General features: G+C 36.7%; 3 protein-coding genes across 3 annotated transcripts; 2 read left to right on the forward strand and 1 right to left on the reverse strand.

The window, feature by feature from the left end:
* Positions 1-541: 541 nt before the first annotated feature.
* On the reverse strand, positions 542-7237 carry LOC122410643 (antichymotrypsin-2-like). The gene is made up of 8 exons (XM_043418936.1): positions 6859-7237; positions 5148-5359; positions 4031-4216; positions 3713-3929; positions 2037-2251; positions 1283-1477; positions 1058-1199; positions 542-975 (listed from the first exon to the last, which is right to left on the reverse strand). Exons 1-8 carry the CDS (start codon positions 6866-6868, stop codon positions 839-841), a joined length of 1314 nt encoding a protein of 437 aa, XP_043274871.1. The 5' UTR covers positions 6869-7237; the 3' UTR covers positions 542-838.
* A 1716-nt stretch (positions 7238-8953) lies between these two features.
* On the forward strand, positions 8954-19850 carry LOC122410642 (GTPase-activating Rap/Ran-GAP domain-like protein 3). Its single transcript, XM_043418935.1, has 17 exons — positions 8954-9981; positions 10179-10245; positions 10383-10463; positions 10862-10943; positions 11076-11194; positions 13073-13137; positions 13243-13309; positions 13651-13753; positions 14009-14107; positions 14222-14434; positions 14640-14911; positions 15032-15317; positions 16270-16622; positions 17579-17915; positions 18703-18789; positions 18949-19200; positions 19368-19850. The coding sequence occupies exons 1-17, from the start codon at positions 9716-9718 to the stop codon at positions 19613-19615; spliced, it is 2997 nt and encodes a 998-aa protein (XP_043274870.1). The 5' UTR covers positions 8954-9715; the 3' UTR covers positions 19616-19850.
* A 132-nt stretch (positions 19851-19982) lies between these two features.
* Positions 19983-22624, forward strand: LOC122410644 (speckle-type POZ protein-like). The gene has a single exon (XM_043418938.1). The coding sequence runs from the start codon at positions 21007-21009 to the stop codon at positions 22018-22020; it is 1014 nt and encodes a 337-aa protein (XP_043274873.1). The 5' UTR covers positions 19983-21006; the 3' UTR covers positions 22021-22624.
* The last annotated feature ends 488 nt before the right edge of the window (positions 22625-23112 follow it).

Genomic DNA, 23112 nt, shown 5'->3' on the forward strand with positions numbered 1-23112 from the left:
CTCAAAGACGGTTTGAATTTTTCATTTGTGTATTTTTATATTTTAATTTAATAAATATAATTTAATATAATTTTTTATATTTTTCCTAGGATCACAAAAAAAGGAATTCTTTTAAAATTTTCTTTTTTTCCTATTTTTTTCTTATTTTCATTCTTTTCAAAAATCCTATTGGAATATGAGCATAAATAATCCATCAGCATAGTAATAAAACTTGATATTAAACAATACACAAGACTATGCGAGTGTGCTCGCATAGTCTTATAAGTTTGTTTATAAAACGAATATACAGATGAAGAAAGAGGTCGACACACAAGGCTCTTTCTGGCTCTTTCTTGATGGAGTTACAATAATTTTTTCGACCACTGCAACGCTCTGTTATTCGACAAATATCTTAGAGTAAAGTTCATTGAATAAAATATATAATTACACTCTGCTTAAATTAAACTTTGTGCCATTTATTTCGAAACCTGCTTCTATAATTCAATAAATTTTCCCTATTTCACTGCTTTTTTTAAGGTTAGGTATAACATCCGCTCTTTAGCCCCCAAAAAATTGATTTTTTTTTTTTTTTCTCGAGAACGGCAAATAAATACCGTATATATTTTTTAGTATTTGAGAAAACTTCGTTTTGCCCAGGTCACAATTAATTTTCTATGTATAAATACAAATGAATATTTTCGTTGTGTTTTTACTCTCCTGAAAAAGCAGTCTGCAATCTTCATTTTTGACATTGTAATTCATCTGTTTTTGTTCAAGTGAATCTGAATTTATTTGTTTAGAAAAATGTATGAAAAAATATACTGCGAGTCAGAAATTCGTGACAAAAAAATAATGAGCCTCATACGCCAGTGAAACGAGCCATTTGCAGGATCACTGGGTTCGTGCTCCTGGTTACGACTATAGCGATGAAAGGATGATCCACCTTGAAGTAGGTTACGTCAAACTCATCGAGTGTCTTGCATGAACAGGAAATACCTATGAAGAATATCATTGCGATTAAGCTTATTTATTTTGTTTTGGAGCGGATTGCATCGGTTTAGAAAAATCAAAAACATACTCGAGTCTTCTGTTGTAATGTCATAGTCACTCGCCTTGACTTGGATTCTGGCTGCGTGTTCTGAAGCGTAGCCATGGATGGAAGACGTTGATACCACTTTCGAGAAATTTGACAGCGGCGAGAACGTCTCCCTCAGTCCCATCTGTGGTTATGAAAATCTTTTCAAAAATAATAAATGGAAGAAAAATAAAAAAATTTAATGAACGCAGAGAGTAACATTCTTACGTTTTGAAGTGGTGATTCAAGCCACAGAAAATTTTCAAGGTCAAACCTCGGCAAGTAGACACGGACCCTTTTAAGCTCACCATCGAGAAGATTTTTGATCTCAATTCTGTCTAATTTTTTTTCCAAATTCTTTAAACCGTTCCTCTGTTTCGGAAGCACAATGACCATGCTAACACCGTCGTCCAGATTACTTTTCTTTGGATTAATGAAAATATGGTTAAAAATTTATAATTCTGAAGAATTTTTAATTTTATTTACATTATTATAAATTATTAAGTTTTATTATAATTTTATTTACTGAATAATATTATATATAATAAATAATTATTATTAAATAAAAAAATTATAAAAAATGTATAATTCGGTACAAATTCTGCTCGTGATTCATACATTTCGTAAATTTATTCAATTGTGCAGTAAATATTCGAAGAAATAGAAAACTTCAAAAATTCGCATATTTTTGTAGAATCCGGGGAGCTAGCGACCGTTTTTTTTTCAGTATATTTAACGTCGAGCGACTATTAAGGATATTTGATGTACGTGCAGGGCATGAGCCAAACACGATCGCGTTCAAAGTATAAATAGTTAAAAATAAAATATTCAACTTCGCTATTGGGGGCTTAAATTCGAAAAAAATTGAAGCAGGTAAGGTTCGCACGTATGTGAGTGGTCCTCGAACGAAACGGGTCAATGTATCTTCGTTTAAATATAAAATAACAAAGCAATATAATCTCCAAATATTCACACAACTTACCCCATATGGGAGTTCAACAAACTCGGAATCGAGCTCGGGAAGTTCGCCATGACGATAATGATCACATGCATCCAAAAACCGTGCAATGCCTTTCTGTACACCATTTTCCCAAAATCTATTCGAGTGATAACGTAGTTTATCGAAACCATAAATCGAGTCGGTCTTTAAGTATACTTCGCTTGCCAAGACCAACAGCGGGTCGAAGGTCAAAGTACCTATACCGAGTGGATAATTCATCATCAAAGTATCAATCTTGGTGATTCAATGTTTTTCTGCTTAAGGGGGAAACCACATAAGGAGGTTCAAAAATCCGAGTTTTTTGTTTATTGTATAAATCGTTAGCTCAACTAGCCAAAAATACGCTGTGAAAATTTCGAAACGAAATTCACATTCGTTTAGATTTAATGCACTACCTCGCAGGTAGTCTTGCGCAAAACGAAGCCTCCGAGGAAGAAAAAGGATTACTAGACGGTGCTGGAATCGCAGATTAATCGGTGAGCATTTTACATTATTTTTGACTTCCTCGAATTTCTAGTTTCCTCGAATTTATTTTTCAAACGCGTTCATCTCGAAATGACTTTTCACATTTGCGGGCAGTCTAACTCGAGAAGTATAGAACCGATCATTACGAAAATTTATAGTATGATTGTTTATAAAATTAGGAATTATATGAATCGAGTTGCGAGATGATTATCATGATTTTAAGGCTATTTTTCTTTGCACGACTAGAGAAAAAATCGCGAAAATCGAAGCAAATTGTTCCAACGCCTGCAAAATTTGTAATTTTCATTATTTTCACCTGCATTGAGGTTCATATTCTCAGAAAATAAGTTATTAATGTGGAATAAAAATCTTTTTGTTTTCAGGTGAAAATCGGAATGGCTGCACTGCACGCAATTGGAGAACTGTACTCACAACCTTCAGCGGACATCGCAGCGTAACTTTGTTATTTCTGGCTGAAATTATTGGAAAAGATTGACAAAAACTGTTGGAAATGTGAATGAAACGATGTCAAAATTTAATTAAATTCTAATTAATTCTTCCCACCGAAAAAAATCCCAAAAATCAGCGTCAAACAGCCTCCTAATGTGGTTCCTCTCCTTAAAGACACTATAACGTATGAGGGGAGAGCTTTGCTCCTATACGAGGCACATAAAAAATTATTGAAAAAGAAAATTTTATCGTTATGGAAAAAACAAATTGTGTGGTTGGACAAATCAAATGATTTTGTAACAAACGTTTGGTTGAAGGTTAAAGTGAGAGGTACGTTGAAAGATTTTTAGAGGTTTTTCCCGAAATGGCTTACTCGAGCTTTTATCGATGCATGATTCCGAGCGTTTCTTTTATTTATCTGAATTTTGTGTTTCCTAAAATGTCTCCATTCATGAAATGAAGGAATGAAATTTTTGAAAATCTGAAAAAAACTGAATGTCAAAATGAAATCCCCCAAAACTGAAATATTTCCGGTGAATTTTCGTCTCGCTCGAGACTAGAAACTGTCTCAGACATGAAATTGGATCAGTTCCATTAATGGGATTAAATTTACAATATTTTTTATTATCGCCACTCGATCTATTTATATATTCTTGCTGTACATGGCAATGGAGCAAGTGTGAAAAAATGATGGGATCGAATGAATATAAATAACAAAATTAGAAATGAAACTGAAAACTCACTCATGCTTATTATATGCTCAGAAGTATCATTTGCCTGAGTGTTGAGCCAGTTTTTCACAATTCGTTTTCGGTCGTTTGCAGTCTCATTAAAATTGAGACTTTCGGTGGTTGAACGAAGAAAATTTCTGGTGACGTAAGAAAATGTACGTTTAGGCCTGACACCATCGATTGGAATTCCGAGCTTGTTAGACGCGCGTAAATTTACGTTTTTCACATTCTGCAATAAATTGATCACCATTATGATTACCGTTTCCGCAAACTTGCCAGTATTGCTTTATTTTATTACTATTTTAATGTCATTCTGGGGAGAAAGCTCACCGCTAAACTGTCCATGAGTGTACGAAATCCTGCCCTCGCTATGGGAATATCGTTATGCTTAAAACCCAACGCTCTCGCCAGCTCTTTCTTCGTATTATGACGCGCTCCGTAAACGGCCATGGACAGTGCAAGAGAAACGCTCAGGGGCCCACAAACGAAGCTTCCGCACGTCGTTGCGCCGATATTCTATGTTCAAAATATTTTTCAAATGCAATGACTTTTCTTTTGGTCATACATAATGATGAAAAATGAAAAAAAAAAAAAAAAAAAAAAAAAAACATCTTTCGACACGAAAAAATCAATTGTAGAACGGTCGTTATTTCGATATTTTAAAAGTTGTAATATCAGATTGGAGAAAAATGAATAATTCGAAATTTTTATTTCCAATCGACTGTTAAACAGATTACGTGTTTAACCGAATATTCCTTCTTTAAATTCATATTCACTCGAAAATATATATTTCGGTAGTTTCGAATGCAATTTTAACAGGCTATACGAATGTCAAAAGTTCATATTTTGGAATTCAAAATGGAGAGTAGTTGTTTTATGGACAGGCCGGAATAGAGAGTAGCAAAAAATCGAAAGTGAATTTTTCGAACCCATAAAACTTAGATATGCGTAATAGCGATGGCTCCAAAAGGCAAAAGTCGAAATGGCGATGTTTGAAATTGGAGATCACCGGTCTGAGTAAGTGAAATGAGTGAGACGCTTGTATTTTGAGCTCCGTTGCATTTTCAATCTCGGTAATATTTGGTATTTCGTTATTATATTTTCGAAAATTGTGAATATTCACAGTATTGCTGATTGTAGTAATTTATGAATGGAAAGAGTGGTAGTCGAATTTTCGGAAAATCGATATTTTAGTCGTCATTCTATGGGCGATTGTTACATTCTTTTTTCGACGTAGTAAACGTGCTTCGAACCTTGAAGTTTTTCCTTTTTTTCATTTTCGACATTCAAAGCTTCACTCGAATCGATCTGTCTCCATATTATCATTCCAAGTTTATAAACTCGAGATTTTAGCTCTTCAAAATTTTAGTAATTCTAACATTTTATCTCCACTCATGACTCAATCGGTATATTAAATGACTCGAAGCGTATATCGAATGACTCGTACCTCGAAAAACTTCATAGCGAATTTGTTGAGACCCTGTGTTACGATATCGTAACCTCGCTTCTTCTGTTCGAGCGTGAAACCGACGGTGAAATTGGCACATAACTCGACGTTAGTGAGCCAAAAATTGGCGTCGGAGGCACAGTGATGAAGAACGTCCTGATTGGCCTCCAAGTTCGATGTCAAATACAATGCGACCATGCCGCATAATGTAACTATTAAACAGAGTCAAAATATCAACATCGAAGTTCTGACAAACCTGCATCCAGGCTCGTTTACGGTGGCAGTAATAAAATACCACAGACGTGGCAATGCGAGGCAACATTTCGAGAATTCCTCCGCATAATATTCCAAAAACATTGCTATCGTCTTATATTAGTTACAATCCCTAGCGGAACAGCGTGTTCTATAAAAAAATCTCAACAGAACTCGGGGTTACAGTTGCTAAGTGACCCAAAATTGTTTCAAAATAGAGCTTTTTTCTTCGCTCGCGATTCCAACCGGATGTGACGTCAACAGTCCCAAGTAGCTTCTTTTTTTGTGACCTACCACCCACCCTTAAGGAGGGTGGATCGCGACGATACAATGTTGCCATTCTAAACCATGTTAAAAATATTAAGAATTTCAAAATTATTAGAATTTAATACAATTTGGTAAATGTATTCTTTAAAAATATATAAGACAATATAGATTTTTTTAGATTTTTCTACCACATAGCTCGCGAGTAATTGAACACTAAAGTTCACGTGTATAAGCATAGAGTTTACATATATATACGCAGTTATACATCTCGTGCATAAGAACTTCGATTTAACGCTCAATTATGCGATAACCGTGTGGTAAAAAAATTTGAAAAAAATTGTATTTGTATACTCGATGCCAAATAATGTTATCACCAAATTTTATAAAATTCTGATTATTTTGATTTCGTGATCCACTCTCCTTGACAAAAGTTCCGGTTCGAACGGAATGAGAAGATCCCAAGTCCCAAAGGGTCAACAAAGTTTTCGGTCTAACTCATCCGCCCGAGTCCAAAATCTCCGGTCTTTTGACCTTTTTTCACTCTTTTCAGGAGTAGAACTCGTCACATACAAAGTACCGATCGCAAGTCTCTATCTTCTGTTTCCAAGTCCTCTTAGGAATTCATTGATGACGTGAGAAAAACTGTCACATATTTCGTTCACTTGGTATATTTATTTCTTTTTGACTATGGTTATTTCGTTGGTGATGAAAATAAGACAAAATAGCCGAAATTTCTTCCACAATGGATCCGATATTTGTTTATTCAACTGTTTTTTTTCAATTTCATTTAATCTTATATCAACTTCAATTGTTTTTTTCGGTTCGTTTCACATTTTTTGAGAAATAAAAGTTCGGGGTTTTGCACGAGCAGGGTAAACTCATTCATGTTTTGAATTTCTTTGATAATTATTTTTAGTTGTCGATACGTTTTTCATTTCTCGATAAAATTTGATTATCGCAGGGACTCGTTAGTGGAGAATCGTTAGTGGAGTACTTTTTGAATTTTCACATTAAAAATTTTTTTTAAATATCCGATTTTGTTGATACAAAATTTTCAAAAATTCAGACTGTTTTAGTAAACGAGAATATTTCAAGGGTCAATAGCTCACGTTTATCGATTTGAAGGGCAAAAAAAGTGTTAATTTTTGTTAATCGATTTGCAAAGCGTGAGTAGCCACGAGGTATCACTTACGTAAATTCATCTCACTGGAGTATTAAGAAAACCCGTCTCACGAGAGCTTCGTATACTTTCGACCGCTTCAGAGAAGACTCGAAATCGATTGAAACTAAATGATGAAATGAAAAGCTTTTATCCAGCACTCGTTATACTCGTGTTTGAAAAATTCAATGACGACGAAAGACGTTCGTAAGGTTAATTATTCTATATGAATTCAATTGTTGGCATGTCATTATGTTCCATAAAGATTCACATCAAGTCGAATTCGCTGTCGCTCAGTGCGAAATAAAAAGAAATCGTAAGGTAGAACTTTTTGATGATTAACAGCGGAGAAGCTGGCCACTGAAAGGCACATGTGCGCTACTGTTTAGTCAAGTGTGCTTCCCGCGAGTTGATACTCTCCGAATTTCCACGCGCGTTCTATTCCGAGAAACGTGTCTCAAGCTAATGAGGATAGTAAAAAAACGTAATTTTTATGTTTCGAGTATTAAAATAAACTTGAAAGTACCGATTAAAAGTACCAAAAATCACATTGAAAATCAATTGTTTTTGGCTATTTTTGACAGTCGTCATTATTTTTGTTCTCGAGATTGTAATGATAGGACGATGAATGAAAAGTCACGTGGCTCGATGATAATTAGCCTCGTCCCATCAGTTTTGATATCGAGTCGGAGTGATAGGGCAGGCGTCGAGTATTGTTTCGTTGGAATATATTTTTTCTTTTACCGATGGAAGAGCTTACAAAATTTTCAGATGTTAAAAACACCGTACATCTTAGTCCTATTTTGTATTCTTTTTAAACTTTCGTGGATTGCAGTCTGAGGGAAAAAAAATAAAAACCATTCCGTGATGATTTTTTTTTCTTTCTAGTCGACAAATTTTTTTTTTCCTTCATATTGTATCTTGTTTGGTATTTTCTATTGGTGTAAGTGAGTAGAATTTTTATTGAACAAAAATTAGCTCGCACCAGTGAAATTCAGTCACGCGCGGGTGCATAGAATTTTACTATAAATTTTACAAGACTGCTTCACTTTAATTCGATCTAAAGTGAAGCGGGATCAAGGGCTCTGGTGTCCACGAAATCCAATAAAAAAGAGAATTTTATGTAAAAGTACTTGGAAAGTTTGTAATCACGAGTGGTAAGTACGCTGAGTAAATTGAGGTAAAAAAATAACGATGTACATATTTTGGTGGTGTTATACTTCGTATATTTTTCTATTGCAGTTGAAACAAAACAGCAACCATTATTAAATTATATAATATTAAACTATTCTCCAATTTATGTTTGAATTTTTTCTTTTTTTTAACTTCGAATGTTATGAGATATTTGAAAAAAGTAAGTCTCGAGGAAAGTTTACGGATTCCACTGGAAAGAAGACTTCAGGGAAGCGGTAAGTTCGTCGACGCGTTCGCTCCGTTGGATATCAAACTTCCCAGCATAAAAATTCGATGAGACTGAACTAAAAACACTTTTTGCTACGCTTACAGTGAAATATGGACTCACAGGTCCTGTGAATCAAAGGTATGGTAATTTTGATATTTTTACCATGGTGGCTGGAACAATTCTTAGTAACAAACTGTCCTCAAGATGCTGCATTCCTGGTAACTTGCTCCGTTTTCTTTGTGGTCTTCGTCAGAAATAACATTGCGAACACCCAGAAAAAATTCCCCTGATCGCCACAACTCCGATGTGCAACGTTCAATCATTTTTTTCCAATCATTCGTTATTCAATGGCCGAGAATTCTCAAAAAAAATCATCTGCGTAGCCAGGCTTTCAAAAGTCCCGAAGCAGAATCAGACATTTTGTCAAAATGAAGAGTGTTCAGGGGCCACGGGCTGAGCGCCTTCTATACATAGAACACTGGACCGCGATTGCGGGGCGGAGGTACGGAGACACCGTTAAAGAAATAGAAGATCGAAAGCGATGTGAAAAAAATGCGAGAACGCGAAGTGAGCGATGAACGAAAGTGGTGAAGCGAAAGTTTGATGGGTCATGGAGTAGAACATAAGGGATGATAACGAATTGAACCTCAGTGTCAGGCCAATATAAACGGAAGAGTGGCATTTTATGAGGATGAGAAGCAGAGCCTGGGATAGTGAGTTACTCCGATAATGCGCGCAGGGCTGGAACTAATTCCCGGCCTTCTCTCTCCTCTTCTCTTCTCATGCACCATCGCGCCCCTCCTCGCACTTTCTCTTTGTAGCTTCGTGATAGAAATATCGGATAGACGGTATGGCGTCGTTATTGGTATAATGCAAAAAACACACGAGTATCGAAGCCTGGAGCACTTGTTTTGTGTTACCAAGACTCACTTGCTTGGTACACCGGTTAGTTTCTACTGTCGTCTCGTTAGCTCTGCGTTCACGTACACATTGGGAAGGGGAGCGGGCGCGTGTACGTGTCCGTGTGAAAATGTGTACTCGTTACGAAACCTAAATATAAACGTAAATAAGAAGCCGCATTTACGGTGGTTTAATGCTGCCTAAGTGAGGCAAAAGTTTGTTCTGCGTCTGCGGAAAAATCGTCGGGGATCGCGAGGAAAACGGTAGTTTTGGAAAATGTGTTTAAATAAGTAAAGGAACAATTATTTGGGATCGGAAACTCTAAATTAGGTTTCAAAAAAGCTGAGTGCTTTCGACTTCGCGTCGTCACACGTGAATTGGTGTTTGGCACTCGAGTGAACGGAAGTTGTGCGTTCATAAAGTGGGCAGTTTTCTATGAGTGAAATATACGGATTCGAGTAAAGGATTTTGTAACATGAATCAAAGGATCGGGGAATCTATTTTTCGAGTGTTTTCAAGAGACTCGGTTCAAGGGATCGTCAAACAAATGTTTGCTTTGAAATGTAAAATTTATCGAAACAGTCTATTATGATCTATGATGTCAGTGAAGACGCTTGGGAAATCGAAAAAGTGCAATTTTATTATTGCTCAGTGATCGAATTCATAATGAGTCAATGCACTCGTGACAATATGACGACGCGTCGTTGCGCTCTGGTTCCGGGTCCAACATCAAAAAGCGCGAAAAATTTGTTGTACAGCAGCGCTGGACCAAGCTCGCCCATTAGACCCCGATCGAAGTACGAACTAAGGAGCATTAGTTTCGAGGGAGGCAAAGTTTTGCCATGGACGACGAGGTGAAACATGAATCACGATATCGTAGGAGTTTATCAAATTACTTTAGATTACGGAATATCGTCAGAATTTTTTCAGGAATTCAATTGAGATCGAATTTCTTAAGTTTGCTTAAAAAATTCTGTGAAAATTATCATTTTTTTCCAATAATTATTCGTTACGCATGCTCAAATTCATTTACGTCACTTTCAAATAACAGGTTCTCGACGGATTCGATCTTGAGAAGAGGCGTGCTGGCGAGGCGGTTTTACGGTAGCATTGAAATGGTAAAAAATATAATAAAACAAAATTGACGTAGGCATATTCGAAAATGAGAAGAAAAAACCTATAATTCACCTTTAATTAGAGGTATTCACTAAGCAGGCTTGAAAATAATTTGATATATTCAAATGTAATCCACCAGCTGCCGCAGGTCGACCAAGATGGTACAGATGGCCGCCGATTTCGTGTCGAGAACGGTGATTCGCTGGGCGAAAAAGAAGAGGTGGGAGATTAAGTGATAAACCTTTCAAGTCACTTGATAATTCGAATCTTTTTCAAAAATTTGTCACGATACCAGCATTCGAATAGGAAAATAATCAGTGATCAAGAGCTTTATCAAATCGACGACCAAAGAAACGAGTTTTTAATCATTTTTTCATAATTAAAAATATTATAAATTAATTTTGTATCAAGACGCGTGGCTGTTGACAGTGGAAGGATACAAAAAAAATATTGTTTAGTCTGACAGTGTATATGAAATATTAGAAGACGATGACCAATTATATTTTTATGAGAAAATATTAACCGGAAAGTTTAAAAATTTGACGATCTTTTAAAAATCGTGGACGCTGCTTCTATTTTGGTATCTCGTAATCTTAACGATTGGGTGTTGGGCGTCAGATATTCGGCTCACCGAGTACACCTGTATTAGAAAATCCGGAAAATCAAACTCGGTGGTACTTCAAATATTTTCTCGGCAAACGTGAGTATCGGAAGTTATATTTGAGATTTTTTTAGTGGACTTCAATTAGTGATTTAATTGAACGGGTCTTACGTGCTCTTAACTTGTTCATTAAGACTGGAATTTCAATTACTTTTTTTTTTTTTTTCATAGTTCACCAAAATTATGTCACTTGCGATTCTGAGAGGAACCCTCTCTTCTTGTCAATCGTCCTTAGCGACGGAGGCGATCAGTGTGTTCCCCATTATCGCGTCATCTTGTGGAAACGAACGGTGAGTCTCGACGCCATATCCCACTTCTTATTGTGTTTTAACAATATTGATTAAGGATCCGAATAGAGGCTCCACCTAAAAAGAGCTTCAATTTTTTTTAAGCTAGTTCATGCACGACGTGCTTAAATGTGAAGAAAAATACGCAGGGACTATGCGTCCAAATTTTATGAAAAAGTACACAATAACAATGAAGTATATAATGAAGGTTTGGGAAAAAATTCGAGACGATTGTTTTACTAGTAATAAAGTTATATTACATTAAAGATTGAACAAAATTGATAATGAGCACTCGTATAACCTCACATTTATTTACTACGGAATTTTGTTTCTTCTTGACTTGGTCCATTCCTGTCATAGACTTCTGCCTTTTTATTAATACTTTTCCCTTGATCCATTTCCCTTCGCTTAATTCGATTTTTAACATAAAAAACTATAGTATTTTCGCCAAGGAGGAATGAAATTTTGGGTTCTGTCTGTCATGGATCCCCGATCAATGAGTGGCTTGTAATTTCATTCGCCAAAAGATAAGTTGAAAAAATGTATTTACAATTTGGAATTACTAACTCTGACATTAATTTAAAGTGATAATATCTTTAATTATAGGAAGATAAAAATCGATGCAATTTAGACACCCATAAAATACGATTCTTCGGGCACGATCTACCTTAAATGCATCTTATAAATCAGTAACTATGCAGCATGCTATATTATGGAGTGGGAGAGACTCCAAGACCATAAAAAAATGAAAATGTTATAATAACGTAGATGACTAGTAATTTTAGATTGATGATCGATATTAGAGCGTGCACGCGCGTCGACACACACACCCATCGAAAGGTGTTCCAGCCCACTCAACTATTCTGCACGTGTCCAACGATTCCGCTCGCATATCTGAAACTAAATATTCCGAATACGTGTGGAATCGTTGAAACCGCAAACATACTTGAGTGTCTGCCTGCGTAAATAAAGAGGTGAATCCAACATATTGTGTAAATTACGAAGATGAATTTACGGCAATCTCCCCGCGATTCGTGCCGTAAACACGCTCGAAGTCCGCTCTACACCTTTCCCGTGCGGGCACACACAAACACCCATACCAAACCAAATACAATTTTAGATAAAATACTTGAAGAATTGGAACAAGTAATAGTCAGAGGTGCTGACTAAACTGTCATTATTCAAAACGTCCTTGGGTCAAGGGTCACATTATTAACGGAGCGTCTACGCGAGCCCATCCAATTTTCCAAGGATTCACTATATCACCGCGAGTTGCTGTGCTACAAAATTATTTTGTAGAGAAACGAGCAGTTGTCTGATAAGGCACAATCGAAACTTAATACACGAAAATCCTCGCCATGGCGACGAGCGCTCGAAAGCAATAATATAGTCACACCTCGCAGAAAACTGACGGGAGTGGAATGATCCTCGTGTCAGATAAAGATAAAAATGATAAGAGGAAATTAAAGCGATTTTTAATACGCGGGACGTGACAAAGCACATCACGATGACAAACTTTGCCAGCGAAGATCTCGTAGGAAAAATCCCCCGAAAAAGGGTTCGAACCGAACCATACGATCGAAACATCAGATTAGCTTCACCAGCCCGAAGCGAACCTTCAGAAAATCCAGAATCGATGCCTCGATTAATGACCGGAAACGATATTTGTATAAATATGGAGAGGCTTTAGCACCCTTAAATAATCAATTTTATGTCCTGTTGTGTCATTGACACCGCGGGAAGAACCGTGTGAAAAGAAAAAATTGTAAGAGTGTCTCTCGTTTTACATTTGACAGGATACCGAACGGTTGCAATAGAGTTAAATTTTTTTACCAACTCAGTAATAATATCAAGAAATTGCGGTTGTTTTTTCTGTTGCAGGGAGCTCAGAAAATATCTTTGCCTTATCCCGCTCAGAAAACTACAACCGTGAAACAAATACTCAGGTTCGTAATACAAAATAGTGTATTTGCACATAAAAACAATTGCCTTATGCATTTTCTCTTGAACATCTACGAATTGATAAGTTAAATGACCATTTATTCGAGCAGCACCTTTTTTGGAATGGATAAGCTCGATAAGGCACCACGAGAAATTTCTGCACCTGAAATACAAAAGGTAAACTAATAAAATTTTCGCAAATAAAGCAATTATAATTACATGCCATTGGATAAAAAGTAATGATTTCGAACGCACAACTTCGCGTGTACATTCTCGTAATCGTTGTCATGGGGAAAAATGCCTCCACTGTAATGTGGAATAAGAATATCCAAAAAAAGAAAAAATTCATGTAATATTACCTGGATTCATTCCGAATGATTAATGTACGATGCAGCCTTGATTTTTCGGGGTTCGATCGATCTAAAATTTCCCACTATGCGGTTAATAAATATTTATAAATGTCCCCTGAAAAAAGAAATTGTTTCCCCTGTTCGTGAAATTTCGTGATGCTGTGATAGGATCTGCTGTTACTCGAGGAACAAGAAGGCTCTGTGAACTTCAAGTTTGGCGTTATATATGCCGAAGAAGGACAAACAACCGACGATGCGATGCTGTCCAATGGTAAGATTCGCGGAGATTTGATAAAAAATATGAAAAACAGAGAAAAATAAACGCGAATGTGTTTACTGGGTACATACTGAAGTATTAAACTCAATTTCAGAAAGAGAATAGAACAAACTTAAAAATCCAAGTTCATTGACATTTTTATAGGATACGATATTTGTAACCATTTTAAATATCATTTTCTCCGAAGTAGAAAAACTTGGATAGATTTGCCAATCGAGAGACTCTTCGAATGGTTTGTTACGTTTTCAGTCACCGAGAGCCCAGGTTTTGTTAAATTCTTGGAGATTCTTGGAGAGCGAATCCAACTGAAGGGCTGGGACAAATACAGAGGCGGTTTGGACGTCAAAGGTAAAAACAAATGATGGAATGAAGAGTTTTGGCCATCAAATCATCGTTTTGGTGCCATTTAATGTGTACTGTTTTACGGTTATTGTGTTTCTCAGTCATATTTTTAACACACAGGTGATATGACTGGCAAAGAGAGCGTTTATACGGTGTACGCTGGCCACGAAGTAATGTATCACGTGAGTACGATGCTCCCATATTCGAAGGATAATCCCCAGCAGCTAGAACGGAAGCGGCATATTGGGAACGACATTGTCAACATTATTTATACGGATGATCCCACAGTGTTTGAAACCTTCAATCCGAATTGCATCAAAAGTCAGTTCACACGTAAGGATCAGAACAAAACTTCATGCAGGGATGTTTAAATTATTCTGTCGTTCCTCCTCCTTATAATTTTGTATTGACAGCTTTCTAACCGGAAGCCACCTCTGATTTTTTCAAACTTTGCACTTTTTATTTACGCACTCATTCCAGCGATGGACACCACACAATGTTATACGATGATGAAACATATTTGTGTCGTGTTTGCCAGATGTTTTCGCGATTGTGACAAGCTTGGATTCGCATCAGAGCTGGCGCGTCGCAGTTTACTGCGACGAGACCGTGCCTCTGTTCGGTCCCTGTCTTCCTTGTCCGCCGATATTCAATGATCCCTACAATTTCCGTGAGTTTCTACTCGTCAAGCTGATAAATGGGGAAAAGGCGACTTTCGACACTCCGACGTTCTCAAGAAAACGCGAAAGAACTTTGGACACATTGTTGCGCGACATGTACCAGGAATACGTCCAAGAAGGCAAGAGCAATGTAAGTTGAACCGACGATTCAATGCCCGGAATTCATGAAAGTGAAGCTAATGACTGAGGAAGCTCGATCTCGTCGTGAACCTCAACGCGTATTAAAAAAGGCAATAAAATATTGGCGCAGAACATGTTAAACCGTCGCGCCTTATCGGACGTGGTAGACACGCCAGGACGACATCGCGAGGAAGCACGCGCAGTAGAAATGGTACGAGTTGGTCAGGCGTTGAAACTTGAAGCTATTGTACGCGGCTTGGCACCAACGTCACTCGCCACAGTTGGTCCTTTGAAACCGCGCCCATGGGAACCCAGATGCATATACCCCGATTTCCCATACGATATCGTCTGCGGTGACGTTTGGGCAGAAAACAAGCTCGTACTGTCCACGGAGAATGGAACTTACCTACTCGAAGGTGAAAATCGTTTTCTGCACGGAGATACTTTTTTACGAATATTTCAGATGAATACATAGAAAAATTTCCTATGTTTTGTAGCAACGCTGTTCTATATCGCCATTCTATTACATTTCATCAAAGTGCGTAGTAATTTTGACGCCGAAAGCAGTTCTCTCAAATTTTACTATGTACGACAGGCAAAATTTAGGTCTGTGACATTCTTACATCGAACGATGTATCGATATCCGAATGTCACTGGTGTCTTTGGTGAAATGTTTAAAATTGGTGAATTGGACTGGACAAATTGGAGAAATGTCGAAAATGTTTGTGTCGTTGAGTCGCACCGTCCGAAAAGAAGTAAATTTTCTTTTCGACAAAGATTCGCTTGACACAGTCCGCTTATGAACGAAGCGATTGCTTGAAATTTTACTATGTGCCACTAGTTAATTTTTATGTTTATACTCGTAACGTCTCATTTAATTGGTCGGCGCATGAATTTTGCTATGTTATTGAGTAAAATTCAGTACGGTAAAAAGGAAAGTACAAAACTATCCAATTTTTCGTATAGCACAGAGAAACGATTGCTATGCTATCTCCTAAATTTTCATCAAATCATTTCGTTATTTACTTGTTTCATTATCATATTATTTTCATTTTTTCAGTTTTTAATCAAAATTCGCTCGGTGTTGATTTTTGATACAGTACAGTGCGTTATTTACTATGGACTGTGGTAATGGTTCCCCAAGCTTTTGCATTATTTGACACACTCTGTAGCGATTATTATTATAATATCGATATGGTCCGATGTTACTATAAAAACATAGTAATTTTTGCTATAAAAGTCCCTCCGTGTGTATTTGTAGTTTTACTGGTTGATTCGTAGATGCACTTATTCATTTTGTTTCTCGTTGAATATTTAAATTGCATAAGATATGTATCGATGAAAATATTTGATTGTTTTGTGAAACAGATGGCCTGTCACAAGGACTGATTTTCGACAAATCTGTCCTCGTCAAACAAATAGATGTCGTTGAGCACTTCAGTATCCTTCTCTTTCGGGCAGGCGAGAAAGGCCGCGAAAGCAATGTGCACATTTATCGTTTGAACGAATTGAACGATCCGAAAGGGGCAATGGACTTGAGTTCATTCGAAGACGATGATGAAGATTTTGAAAATTATACGGTTCGCGTTATCCCGCAAGGACCGTCACAATGTGTGCCCTTCACGAGATCACGGACACATATAAAAAAGAGGAGAATTGAACGAACACGCGGATGCCATCTCTATAGCATTACAAAGCCTGGAGGTTCTCATTTACGAATGGTAAGATACTGGCTTATGAGAGCTTACGTATATTAAAAACTAATTCAGAGACAGAGAAAAATTTTGCAGTGCCAAAACACGTATTCGAGGTTGAAATTCAAAAAACCTCTTTTTTGTCAATTTTTACATTCTGTTTTAATAATTGTTGATCTCGTACAATTAAATATTACGTTCGACGTATTCCACGGAGACTTTTGGCTGATTCAACTTTTCTCTTTTCTCAAGTATTCAATTCAGTTGAGAACATCGCAGTCGTGGCAACGGAATATTTTCAAATAATCCAGGGGATTTTATTTTTCATAAAATTTTTAAAATTTTTTCAATTTTTTTTTTTTATTTCTGGAAATGTTTTTATTCAATATTTAATAACACTGTCTCTTGTAACGGCCTTATCCCCTGGCCCGATTTCTGGTTTCACAGAAAGCTGTCAGAAGGCTACGGATGGAGCGCTCTCGCGTCAGCGGAGCACCACCCGTCCGCCAATAAGGCTCCCAAAACCTTTCCTTTCTCCTCCTCCTTATTCTTACCAAAATTGTACAAAAACAAAGAAATAACGGAGCCTATCTACCTCGATGTACGAAAAGATTGCTCATCGCAGTGAGCTTTAATGAGGCTACGGCCAATCGCGCAACGATAATGCAATAGTGAGCACTGGATGAAAGTATCCGTTCTTGAAGGTCGAGTTCGAGGAAAGCTCCTCGGATTGCAAGATGTGGAAATCTAAAAAATTCGAAGTTCCGATATTTGGGAAATAATCCACTTCCCGAATATCGAAATGTTTCACTCTCTCTTTCTCTTTTTTCTCTACGTTTAATAAAATGGTTGCCTTTAAGCTGCAAATAAATGATCCTCAAGCCAAAGGAAAGATAAATCCACCAGCTGCGTTGTTCAACAAATTATAATTTTCTTGCAAGAGCTGTTAATAATTATGATATATTCGTTGTTAAATTTTTCAGTGCGTCGCTGTAGGACGCAGACTGACGATTTTGCAATGGAAGCACAACGCTGCGTGGACGACCTGGTGTTCGGCAGCCGATACCGACACGACTGACGGCTTCGTACTCCTGAAAGAATTCAATGCTACGGATCAACCGTCATTGATAACAATGATTGACAGTAAAGAAGTGGGAAACGAGTGGTTCATCTGTTGCGGATTCAGGCATCAATTCGAACTGATTTCAGCGAATGGAACTTCAAGAATTTTGGACTTGGAGTCGTCGAGCAAGCCCCATTTAGTTGCAGCTTTGGACTTACGAGAGGACGAAGAGCCTGAACTCTTGCTATGCTATAACAGTTCGTTATTTCGTGTTCTTCCTTTTTCTCTCTATCGAGTACTTATTTTTGGCACTCCTTACCAGCACTGTCCCTCGCCTCGCCAGTTACCCTCTCTTCGCTGAAAACCAGGCTTTTTAAATTTCTTTTTGATTCTGATTTATGATGCCACATTTTTCAGGACTGCTTTTTACCTCATCTGCTCTTGTTACTGTTCGCTAGTTCGAGCCAATTTTTCACTAATTTTCACTAATTTGTACACCCACTTGTATCTCATTTATTTCTATTGCACAATTTTACTGATTCTCAAAATTCTTCTTTACAGCTACTCACCCAGTGCCTCTGCATTATAGCTTCCTCTGCTACCTAGTTTAAGGCTGTTACTAGATCAATATTGTTAATATTAATTAATCATAAGTATCCTCAACTCTATTCTTATATCAGGCAACGTTTTATTCAGCTCGCTCATTTCTCTACTCATCAGTTGCTCCGTATATTCTCTTGATTTATACAATTTGTAATATTTTTTACCATGTGCCCTAAAGCTCTGCCAGGGCATAAATATATTTAATCAATCAATCAATTTCTAAAGTCACACGCAGTAGAAATGAAACTTCCATGCGATGTAGAAAGAGTTTGTTCAAATAACTGAGCATTGAATATTATGACTGAATTAAAAAATTAAGAAAAATAATAATTGAAGCGAAACAAAATTTCGGCTGCGCTATCTTTGTCACAAACTTGAGGATTCAGCTGAGCGGAAGCGAGCGAGCCAGGCGTCCGGTCATAATTTCATATTTTCTTTCAGATACTTGTCACTTCCAGAAACTGCACGAAGACAGTGTTGCTTCCAAGGAATTTGACTTCAACTGGAATTCCGTGCCGATAGCCGTCGGTTAGTTGGCGAAAAATGGTTGAAAATTATTTTATGATACCACAAAATTCTTCCTCAGCACTCATTCGAACCCCCTGAATTTGTGATTCTATACGATGCGCTTCCTTCTCGGGACCGTGGAACGACGGTCGCTAAAATGATGGAAAATCCGTCGAGCAGCCTGCGCTTTCCCATACGTGATCGCATTCACCGCCACTACGATGGAAATACGGCTGATCATAAATGGCAATCTCGTTCACAATGTAGCCTTGCCGAATCTCTGTTTAATCAGCTCGAAACGTGACATATTTTTTGCCACTACGGCGCCTGAGTTGGTCACGTCAAGAAACGATAAATTTAGTGTCGATGGCACACTCTCAGAAGCGGAAGAGCGTGTGGCACAGTTTTCCCACCAATCGACTAACTTGCAAGGTATCATTGGGCGTTCCATTAAAGTGAAAATATTCTCTGCTCACTTTGAAAACATTCAAAAGAATTACGTTGTAGTTAGACAACAAAATTTCTGTCATTCTTCTTGTGCTTAATTAATCATTCAAACTCGTGGGCTAAAATAAACCCTGAACACTTTTTGTTCTTAGCTCCCCAGGGGGATACGAAACCCATGAGAATTTATCGAATTCCTTTCCATACCCTGTCAAGGGCCCCTTCGACTCACTGTCCTCGGAGAATATGCTCCAGTCCCACTGGAACGGATATCATCGGCCCTCAACCTTCTGGAGATAATAATTTATTAAGTGTCAATTCGCACAGAGTGCTTAGTAGATCGTGCAGCAGTAGTCCCACACCAACTATTGATGCGTCTTTTCCAAATACTGCAAGCAAATGAAATTCGAATAACATTTTTTTCAAATGTTGCGAGAATTTCGAAATTTTGGTCAATCACATTAATAAAGCTGCCAATTTTCAAGTTATCACCAATACCACTTACCTATGTAACTATGTAACGCAAAACTGCAAGTCGGATAACACGTGCAATGTATACTCTTGAAAATATCGGATAATTGAACTGTTTTTCATCAATGAGCAATAAAATGATCATTTTATCATGATAAAACTTTAAAGATTGAGTGTAAAAGTTTTTTTTCATAATCCACGTGAGAACCTCTATTTTATGATTCGTTTTTACAACTAGATAATTGCTAATTGAACTTATGCTTGAAGGTATCGTAACTGGACATAGTGATTGATTGATCGCACTATTTATTATGCCTTGGAAACGTATCGATATGAACTAAGGTGCCTTTTTTCAAGTGGATTCTTACCATGCCCTTTTCTGAAAAGAGATTTGGTGCATTCTAGCGTCTATTAATTAGGGATTGGCCCCTCTTCTTGTGATTTGTCAGGACCATGGTCGTCAGGACTCCGGCTTTAGCTACTTTTTTGTTTTTGAACACTTGAACACAGATACCTTCGCTTACATCCGGAAATTCCGTTCCCTTGTCGTCAAGGGTCAAGGATTGAGTTTCATTCGGGTCGAAAGCAATCGTCAAGCCTGAATGTCATTTGTTTTGTGGCAGTCAGAAAACGAAGATATTTTCGTGTTTAAAAAAACTGAAGCGTCGACTGACGTAATAAAATATAACGATCACGATCCACCAAATACAGAAGTGACTTCAAGTTGAGTAAGTTTTTTTCATGCACGATTTTTTCTTTGTTCTTATTGGGAAAATGCTTGTAAGTTTATATGCGATATTTCATGTCAAATCGGTGGACTTTTTCTCTGACCCTCGCCAATTCGGTTAATTAATTTTGTTTACACCATTAAATAGAGTCCAAAAAACCCCCTGAAATTTTTTTAGTGTTTTTTTTTCTGGGCAGTCCTCGTTGAAGAAGTTGAAATGTTCGATTAAAAAAACGTTGGAAATATATAGTTACTCGTCCATGTTAAAAACAATTGGATTGTGAGAGTAAAAACAAGTTGACGTCACTATAATGGCGTCTATGAATGAAAGAGTCACGGTGATCCAACAGTTGCATAAGTGCGAGAAAATAAACTGAAAAGCTTATAACAGGATTTTTACCAACCGGAAACCGATAGATCATCTTAAATCCATTATAAATGAACGTATGTGATAAATTTGTGGTTAATAAATTCGTTTATTGAAGTTTGCTATAAAAGTGTTTACATCTTTCAAGTGCTCTGGAGTATAGTAAATATTGATTGCTGCAATCAAATTCTATTTGCGTTACTCTTTTGCAGTTTGTATCCTGGTGAAAATGGCGAATAATATTCAATGGCAAGAAAGAATCGGTGATGGATGCCATGTTACAGAATTCGAATGGATCTTGTCCAATTGGTCTTTGCTTTTTGATGCAAAATATAAGAATGGATTTCAATCTGGTGCTTTTAAACTCAATGGTACAGACGGATATACTTGTACGCTTTTAATCCGTTCAACCTCGCCTCATTTAACAATGACTTTTTCATGTACTGAAAATATTCTAGCTATAGGGGTGAATGGCCAAATGAATAAAACAAGCCCCTGCAAGTATGTTTATTCTGCACCATATGAAAAAAATTCTTTCCCTATATTGTTCAACCGTCAAAGTAGTTACAATACGCACTATATGTCACAACTTGATGGAGATGAGCATGATACTTACATTGTGTCCCTGAAGATATCAATAGTAAGACCTATCGACGTTATCCCCATAATAACCGATAAAAAAGACAACACCAACAGTGGAAACAGTGTTGATTCTTCAACACATATTTTAGCCAATCTTAAAGGACTATTGGTCAGCAAATCATTTTCCGACATAACTTTGGTGCTGAGAGATCAAAAATACTCTGCTCACAAAACAATTCTTGCAGCTCAAAGCAAAGTTTTCGAAAGAACGTTTGCAACTGCTATGAAAGAACAAAAAGAGAACTGTGTCAAAGTCATCGATACAGATGAAGAAGTATTTGCAAAATTTCTCAACTATTTATACACCGGAGAATTGACTGATTTAAAGAAAAATGTTGAAAAAATGATCGTGGTGGCAGATTATTATCAGATTGATCATTTGAAAACCATTTGTGAAAATCTTATGATGGCAAACCTTTGTGAGAAAAACATTGTACAATATGTTATAATCGCAAATGAATTGAACTGCAGTAAACTGGAAAAAAAAGCTCTCACGTTGATAGAAAATAATCGAATAATACTTAAAACAGTGTTTGAGGAAAATCATGAAACGTTGTCGCGTTTGAAACAAATTTTGACAAAAAATTCGATAGAAAAGTAAATCCGTTGAGGAAAATGACAAAAGAATTTTTCAGACTTTAATAATCTCGACAATGAAAGACTTGTTATATCAACCTTCGTTATCAAGGCTTCACCGACTGTTTTGATTTTTGGATAAGCACCATCTTAATACAAAGTCAATTTTTATTTTTTCATACATTATTTTTGGCTTCTAGTGGTCAATATTACGCATGGAAAGTACGCAATATTCAATTCTCTTTCTGCTTTCCTAGAAAATTGACACTAATTTCATTTTCTTGATTTTTTTTTCAACACTTGTGATCTTTGTCCAGAGATATAGCGTTTTCTTTTCCATATCGCTGAATCTAACTGAATGTCCAATAAAAAGAAGTACTGTATCCATTTCAATCAGACTTTGGCTGTATTTAGTTTTAAGCATACAATATAATTTTAAGACGTATTGAAACGAAAGCTTATTTTTAAAGTTTGATTTAAGCCGACAAATACCATATTGCCTTGTGTCCTGAATAAATAAAATCTCATTTAAAATTGTAACAAAGAATCATTTGTTGACTGTACATAGACATTTTTTGTTCAGCTCAAACTAAGTCACACAGCACAAAATAAAAAGTAATTCAATATTGTATGCGTGTTTTACTTGAATATGTGAAACAATCCCAAACCAAGATTATTGATCCCTTTTTGTGCAAAGTTTGAAATATTTTTATCTGTCAAATATAATTGAACATTCTGGTTGAATGTGATTGGAAAATGTGCAATTTTTGGAAAACGAGAATCAACGTATTCCCACCAACAGCCAAATATGATGGAGTCAAGTCTTTATTAATGTTGTAAGTAACAACATTTATATAAGTGTTGTGTTTACAAATAATAACAAAACTGTTAAAAGCTTCATTTGTATTCCTTGTTCCACCGCCTCATATTCACACCGATTGTTCAACATTCAAGACTCGATTGTTTTAATTGATCATAAAAACTGGTTTTGGAATTAGTAACATAATGACAGGTCGAAGGGTTCCGAATCAGTGTTTCAATCAATTGAACAAGAATTATTATTTAACAAAAACGCTGAGAGAAATTCGAAAAAGATACTTACTTTACCGGTAGCACA

Source organism: Venturia canescens, chromosome 5, assembly GCF_019457755.1.
Source record: "Venturia canescens isolate UGA chromosome 5, ASM1945775v1, whole genome shotgun sequence".
Lineage (NCBI taxonomy): Eukaryota > Metazoa > Arthropoda > Insecta > Hymenoptera > Ichneumonidae > Venturia > Venturia canescens.